Source organism: Malurus melanocephalus, unplaced genomic scaffold (assembly GCF_030028575.1).
Source record: "Malurus melanocephalus ecotype Western Australia unplaced genomic scaffold, MMel_1.1 scaffold_613, whole genome shotgun sequence".
Lineage (NCBI taxonomy): Eukaryota > Metazoa > Chordata > Aves > Passeriformes > Maluridae > Malurus > Malurus melanocephalus.
The window spans coordinates 22,513-30,391 of record NW_026623845.1 but is presented as its reverse complement, the minus strand read 5'-3'; the positions used below and the strand labels follow the sequence as shown (position 1 = coordinate 30,391).

General features: G+C 47.7%; 1 protein-coding gene across 1 annotated transcript in view; it reads left to right on the top strand.

Annotated features, from left to right (window-relative positions):
- The window catches only part of GPATCH8 (G-patch domain containing 8), a 56,928-nt gene that overhangs the window by 37,793 nt on the left and 11,256 nt on the right, over window positions 1-7,879 (top strand). Inside the window, exons 6-7 of the mRNA XM_057383179.1 lie at window positions 3,146-3,289; window positions 5,411-5,447. Coding sequence (XP_057239162.1) covers window positions 3,146-3,289; window positions 5,411-5,447 — 181 coding nt within the window. The remainder of the gene's footprint in view (window positions 1-3,145; window positions 3,290-5,410; window positions 5,448-7,879) is intronic.

The following is a 7,879-nucleotide window of genomic DNA, read 5'->3' as shown; positions in this document are numbered from 1 at the left end:
TGAGACCTTGACTTGCTTGGTGAGTGAACTGCAGGTGTTTTGGTGCCCAGAGGGGCTGTGGACTTCCCGACCCTGGGAAGGGTGGATGGGGTTTGGAGCAGCCAGGAGCCCTGCCCGTGGSCAGGGGTKGGACTGGAGGAGCTTTAAGTCCCTCCCAACCCAAACCTTCCTGTGATCCCAAGCTTCTTGGTTTACAATTATCTTTCCAAACGCAGTCAGACCTGTGCTGCTCTGACACTCTTTTCCTGCCTTCATCCAGCATGGATCTTTTCAGGAGCTCTGGAGCAGTAGCAGTCTCTCGCAGCTCCAGTGGGTTTTTATTAGCTCYGTTCATCCTTAGCCCCTTGCATTTTGGTATTAATCTGGGAAAAATCTCTGCAACCRTTACTTTTTGCTGCTCCACAGGAGTCCATTATGTAACTGCCGATGTTGGCGCATCCTGATCAGCCATTCAGGGAGCCTCAGAGGAATTTGGGATAACTGCAGCCAAGAAATGGTTTTGAATTCCCTTCTTTGTATAGATTCTGATCACTCAGATGGCTGGGTTTCATTGTTTAGCCACAGGATGCTTGCTCAAAAAAACCTACACATGGTGCAGGAAGCTTGTCTGGGATTCAGAGGACCTTTAAACGTCCGTGTTCTGTGSAGCTCACGCTGCTCTGTTTTCCTTTCTTGTCTTCCTGGGGACCTGCTTCAGGCTCAAAACTTCAGATTTGTTGATTTTTTTTCTTTTTAACAAGGGCATGTGATAATAGATGAAAGTAGGAAGTTGCTTCCTTTTTTATGTAGAAGTGAACAGTGCTTTAAACTGAAAATAATCCCAAACGTGAGCACTAAAATTTTTCAGAGATTCTTTTTTCCTCTCCTCGGGTGTTGAAATTTTTAAAATAAATTTTGCAGCATAGAAAACATTCTCAGTAGTGTTATTTTAATGCCATTTTGGTGTGCTAACTGGGAGATAAACCATATTGCCTTGAACAAGATCTGAAATTCAAAAGAAAAACSTTCCATAGGTTTCTGTCCTGAATATTTGTTTGCTGCCTCCTCTTGCTGAGGAAGGAAGCTTCCCATAAGAAGTTTTTTTTGAAGACAGAAAAAAAGACTCCTAAGTGCTTTTTCTTTAATGTTAGGCTGTTTTTTTTATATAATTTCTCTTTATTCCAGTTGAAATGCCTATGGTCAATGGCTGTGTGGGGAGTGCTGCTGTGGCCTTTGTGATGCAGCATTTGTAGCTTTTGAGTGAAAGCTTCCACCTCCTCAGGGTAAACCTCCCCCAGCGATCTCCTGAAGAGTGCTGATGTTTTATTAATTCTGCTGCTGGGGTTGTAATTGATCCAGCCTGGCAAGAGGGAGCAGCTGCTCAGCCCTGAGGTTCCGGTGTCTGGGCCTCAGGTGCGTTTGGGAGCCCCCCAGGTGTGCAGCAGCCCTGGGGACAGCACAGGCTCCTTCCACACGTGGATATCTAACCAGTCCAGCCACCTGAGGGACTGGGATTTCCCCAGTCCCAGAGCTCGGTGCATATTCCAAACCTGTAGCAAAAGAGGAGAGGATGCAGCTGTTGCCAGGTGAGACACCTCAGCTGTGCCTGGAGGTTTGGTTTTCCACCTCTGCAAATGTTACRGAAGGAAGAAGACCCTTTTGGCAGCCCCATCTTCCTCTCCTGTTCATTAAATGCAGCTCCCTGTGCCCACTGCCACGGTGGTCTCTGCTGGGGCCCAGCCTGATGGGCAGCTTTGGGGTTTCACTGGGGTAGATTGGGCTCCTGGAGAGGTTTCCCTGGAGTGGTTTGGGCATGGGGGGCTCTGAGCGGTGAYTCAGAGCTGGAGCTGTGTTCTTCCCTCCAGAGATCAAGCAGACATTTCTCAGCACTCAGAACGGAGCAGGTGTAAGGTGTAACGAGCTCAGAGCTGTAAGGTTCTGTTCCAGAGGCAGGGGTGCTCCTGGGGTTGATGGCAGAGTGTCTGGGGGTTTACTCGAGGCTTTGAGCCTCTCCTTGGAGCACAGGCAATGCAGGAGGTGCCCGTGAGGCACAGCTGCCTTCCCCCAGCAGCACTGCAGGCCTGGTTTTGAGCCGTCTTCTTTCAGTGATACCTCTGCTGTGAGCAGGGGATATTTAGTACTTRTGGGTCCCCTCCAGCCTCCAATATTCCTCTGAATATTATGTAATTTTGCGTAAGAAACAGAGTCKAGGTCGGTTGAGTTTTGAAGTTCTRGAATCCCACCTGTGRATTTGTAAAGGCTGCTCAGCTTTRCAAGGCCAAGTGCTGGGAGMTGCACTTGGGTCACAGCAGCCCCRTGGGATGTTCCAGCTGGGGGCAGAGTGACTGGAAAGCTGGAAAGGACCTGGAGGTGCTGGTCAGCAGTGGCTGGACATGGGCCCAGGTGTGCCCAGGTAGGCAGGAGTCCAGTGGCACCTGGGCTGTCCCAGGACTGGGGTGGCAGCAGGACCAGGGCAGTGCCCATTCCACTGAGCTGGCACTGCTGAGGGACCTCCAATGCTGTGTCCAGTTCTGGGCCCTCACAGCAAGAAGGACATGTAAGGGCTGGAGCATGTTCAGGGAAGGGAACAGAACTGGGAAGGGAACAGAGAATCCTGAGGGAGCCGGGAAAGGGCTCAGCCTGGGGAAAAGGGGGCTCAGGGGGGGACAACTCCCTGACAGGAGGGGACAGCCGGGGGTGTTGGGCTCTGCTCCCACKGAACAGGGACAGGAGGAGAGGGAGCAACCTCAGGCTGGGCCAGGGGAGGTCCATGTTGAACATCAGGTGGAATTTCTTCCTGGAAAGGGTGGTCAGGCCTTGGCAGGGGCTGCCCAGGGAGATTTGGAGTGCCCACCCCTGGAGGTGTCCAAGGAATACCTGGATGTGGCACTCTGGGCTGGGCACACGGGGCGGGGATTGAGCACAGCTTGGACTCGATGAACTTTGGAGGTGTTTTCCAAACTCAGTGATCCTGCAGTAAATATAATCAATGCACACCAGATTTTTTAGAAGCACTATTTTTCCTTAAAAAACCAACTCATCATCTTCCAGTCTTTTTTACACCAGATTTTTCAGAAGCACTATTTTTCCTTAAAAAACCAACTCATCATCTTCCAGTCTTTTTTGCAGGACAATTAACAGAAGCATTTTTTGGTTAATTTTTCAGGATTATGTTGATAAAGAAAAGGCCATTGCCAAGGCTTTGGAAGACCTCAGAGCAAACTTCTACTGTGAACTCTGTGACAAGCAGTATCAGAAACACCAGGAGTTTGACAACCACATCAACTCTTACGACCACGCTCACAAGCAGGTAAGGAAATGTTGGCAGCACAGCTCATCAGTTTGATGTTCATCGTAGTGGTCTTGTTTGTGGTCAATATTGGAATTTCCCTGGTGTATCTGTTTTCCTCATTGCTCCAGGAATAGGTGTTTTATGTCGCTGGGTAAGATTTTTATGCCCATCATCCACTTAAAAACACAAAACAACATAAAAAATACCCAAACCCCACTGAGTGGTTGGCATCAAGGAGCCAAAATTCTGAAAGACCCACGGGCAGGAATGTGCTGGTGTTAAACTGGGAAGAGTCCACGTGGATGTGGATGGCTCCCAGTTTGCTTTTAGTGTTTAGTACAACTTTGGGGAGTAATGATATCCCATGTGTGAGCATTTTAGCACCTTAGTTTGCAAAGTAGGAAATAATGGGCTGTGTCAAAGCAATCCTTAGAAAGGAGGACTTCCCAAATTCTGTAATTCCCAGGAGAAGGTGGATTCAGGGTCTGTGTGGAGTTGCCTTTGTTGCCAAGGTAGGGATGTGCTGTARTGTCTGCAGGGTGCTTCGTGCTGCACAGTAAATAATGGAAGTTCATGTGATCTGTTTGACCATTTAAGCTGCTAAATGAGATGTAACTGCACAGCAGACAGCAGTGCTGGGCTCCTCCAGGGCTGGAATGGCTCAGAGGAGGGGTTTCATGTTCCTACTCATAAATTCTAACAACATAATCATTAAAATGCTGCTAACTCGAGGACAATGTGCTGTAGAGCTTGCAAAATAGCAGTGAACAACAGCTTTAAGACGAGAATGTGGCTTTAGAGAAGGATTTGTGTGAATGAAGTGTAGGATATGACAGAGAATCTGCTTTGAGCTAAGGGAACGTTCTCAGGAATTCTCATGGTAGGGCAGTTGGGCTCTGTAAAGAGTGGTTTGGTAGAATCAAGAGCAGAAATCCATTCATTCCCTTGGTTTTTGGGGTGGTTTTGGCTGAGCTCATTGGTGACACCCAAGAGCAGAGAAGTTCCTTGGAAGGTTTCCATGGGCTTGGCTGGAAGCCCAGCGCAGTGACCTGCATTCATCTKGGAGGTGGAAGGACCTGTTTGTGTCACATTCTTGGTGTGCCAGTGCCGTGGGATTCCATGAACTCCTGACTAATGGGGCACTGATGGGAGGCTGGACAGGCTCAGAGCCCTCCAGCAGCTGGACATGCTGTGGAGGAGGAGACCAACCTGTAGAGAGCAATAAAAGGAGCCATCAGCAGGAGTGGCCTGAGAGAAAAATGTCTTGTGCACACACAGGGTGGGGCCATCTCATCCGGAGAATGAATTTGGAGGTTGCTTGGTAGTGCTGATTATTTTGAGGGGAATTATGTTCTTGGATAATTCCATCCATTASAGTCACTTCGGGCAGGCTTTGGACAAAATGAGCCTCCAAACTCTGGCTGCATCACCCAGCATTAATTTCTAGTTACAGAGGGATTTAAACAAAGAAGCAATCATGCTTTGCTTAGGGAAAAAAATTGCTTGTCCAGCTTTGTCGGGCGGAAATGGGAGTGACCCCATTGGGGCAGCATTCAGGGCATGAACTCAAAACCCTTAGACAGAATGAAGGTGAATTTGCATTAGTAACATTATCCTGCTGCTGTGCTCCCGCTGCTCAAGGGAGCTCATTGCCAGCAGTCCACTCTACATTTTGTTTTTTTTAACTATTTTAAAAAGCTGTGCTTTTGATGTGTTGCACATTGATGTTTTATAGTTTGTCTCTTTGGACAAGAAGGTGAGGTTGCAAGAAGATGAATCTGAAGTTTTTGAGGAAAAACATGAACTTTTAGGAAAAGCAGGCCATCAGTTGGTTTCTTGGAAAGAAAGGCCATTACAGTATCTTAGTTACAGCAACCCAGCTTGGTGTACATTATCTGCAATATTTTGTTGTCTCAGTGGTAATTTTTGAGGCAACAGAGCTCGTTTTTGCCTYTTTCTTGGCTCAGTTTCCACGGCATTTTTGCTTTTAAGTATTTTTAGTTCCATATCCCCCTGACGTTGAAGTGTTTGCTTATCCCTCTGTGGCTCGGCGAGCATTAGGCTGTCCCTGTAAATAGATGTTCCATCCTCAGATCCCTTTCCACTCCCGAGTTATAAAGACACTGTCTTGTATTCCAGGAAGGAACTCGGGATTATTGCCCCACAGGGATGATAGGTAAGTGGATTGATCCCAACCGGATACATTTTGGACCCACCAAAATTGTGTCAGCACCAAACAATTAAAGGGGAGGTTTATTCTCTTTTATTTCCTGGCTGTCCTGGTTTCACAGAGCATTTGGCTATGTCTGAATCAACCTCAACACCAAGTTTCTCTCCAAAAGGCAGYGTTTCCTTACCTGGGAAAAGAACCTTGCATTTATTCTCCCAAAGCATTGGGGTTTTAGCTGTTGTGTTGGAGGTGTGCAGAATAGTTCTGGAGCTGATTTTGATTAGCTGGAGACTYGAGAAGTGCAGCTGTTGTGAGGAGCAGTCACCCTCTGGTCAGCACATGGCCTGTCCCTCTGGGGACTCTGCGAGCAGCTGGAGTGGCTGCAGATGGCCCTGCAGGAGGGACAGTGAGCTCARTTCCTTCCCACATCCTTCAGAGAGCAACTGGACAAGGCTGGSTCTCATAAATTCTTGTACAGCTGCTGATGTCTTTATTGGTGGCTGTTTTTAGATGCAGGATCTTGATGTTGAAGGCCTGATAGGTTAKGAAGGGCCCCACTTACTGATGGTACMCAGTCAACAGARTAATAATTAATGGTAATTAACAGASAAAAGGTGGCAARTGTAGAAAGAAAACTWYTGCAGCTACCAAGGAGCTTGGGTAGTGAAGAGGGACCCAGTGTACATCCGTGGAGGTGAGACTTCAGGGAGACCTGGACAGGACTTGGAGCAGCTGGGATAGTGCAGGRTGTCCCTGCCCACAGCAGGGGGTGGAGCAAGGTGATCTTTAGGATCTTTCCCAACCCAAATGAGTCTGTGATTCTGTGATTTTCTGTGATCGTTTCCTGCAGATCCTCAGTGTTCTGATCCTTGGGAGCTCCTACAGTCCTAGAACAGACACCCTGGACTCAGCCTCACACCTGTGAGGGCTCTTTGTTTGATTTGGGGTTTTTCCCAAAATTGCGTGTTAGATTTGTGTGAAGATGAGTATAGGCCCCTTATCTGGGTTGTACCCACGCTGTGTATTCATATCAGATAAACCTGGATGTGAGGGGCCAGTACCTGGAGCAGCCTGCAGGAGCTGTTACAGTTGTAACCTCCTGTGTCACTTCTGGAGCATTAACAGTCAGCTTTTACTGTGGGGGGTTTTTTAACAATCCAGGAACTTGGAGAATCTCCCACCATCACCTCGTTCTGCTTGTGTGCCTGCTGAGGGCTCGAGCTGTTTACTGAGTCACTGACCCAGCAGAATCAAAACATTCCCCTCCTGYATTCCTTGTGAAAAACAAACGTGTTCTTGAGTGAACCTGTGCCAGGTTCCCTGCGAGAGCACAAACCAGCATTGAAATGCAGCCTTTCGTGTCGCTGTTTTTTTCCCTAAGTGTGTGGTGTTTTGGAGGTGTAGGTGATTAATTCTGCCTGGATCTTCTTTGTAAAAGGACAAAGGGAATGTATTCCATCAAGAAGTTCTTTGGGAAAGAGGGTGGAACAGGGAACTGAAGGTAGAGATGTGCAGTTCCCTTTGTGCCCTAATTAGCTGCATCTTTGCATCTCACGCCGAGGGGGAGGGATCTGCTCAAGCACAATAAAATCACTKAGGCAGTTACTGCTGGGGTTGAGGAACACTCTGAATGCAAACTCTGAACTTTCTGTGATGGGGAGACTTGGGATTCCCCAAATCTTGGGCTTCCAGTCACAGCTTAAATGGAGAAGACTGTGGAGAGAATCTCTTGGTGTTACATGGGAGGTTCTTCTACTCCAGAAATGCTTTACCCTCAGAAACGCCAYCAGTTAACAATAAAGGGGCTATGAGAGAACTGGAGAGGGGCTTGGGGCAAGGGCATGGAGTGATAAAACAAAGAGAAGTGGATTTAACTGAAAAGGGAGTTAACCTGGAAAGGTTTGGATTAGAAGTGAGGAGGAAATTCTACCTTGTAGGGGAGTTGAGGCCCTGGCACAGGGTGCCCAGAGAAGCTGTGGCTGYYCCTGGATCCCTGGAATGTCYAAGACCAGGTTGGACAGGKCTTGGAGCARCCTGGGATAGTGGAAGGTGTCCCTGCCCATGGCACGGGTGGCACTGGGTGGCCTTTAAGGTCCCTCCCAACCCAGACTMTTCTGTATTTTTAACCCAKCTAAGAAAATATTGATTTCTYCCAGGGAGGAAATTAGGATGAAATAAAACAGCATTTGCAGGCCATTTCCTCTCCGTTCTTTTCACTTCATTTATGATTGTGCAAAGAAAGTTGATGACCAAAGATAAGCCAGGCTTGTGTTCTCACTTCAATGAAATCRTCAAGGTTGCCATCCTTTGAGCTCATGTTCAATGGTGTCGTTCACTCCCAGAAGCTTTTGGGGCACAGAATGGAGCAGACATCAAAAGTTCAGAAAGCCGTAAATCTGCACAGAATCTGGCACAGAATTAAAATTACAATATCATTA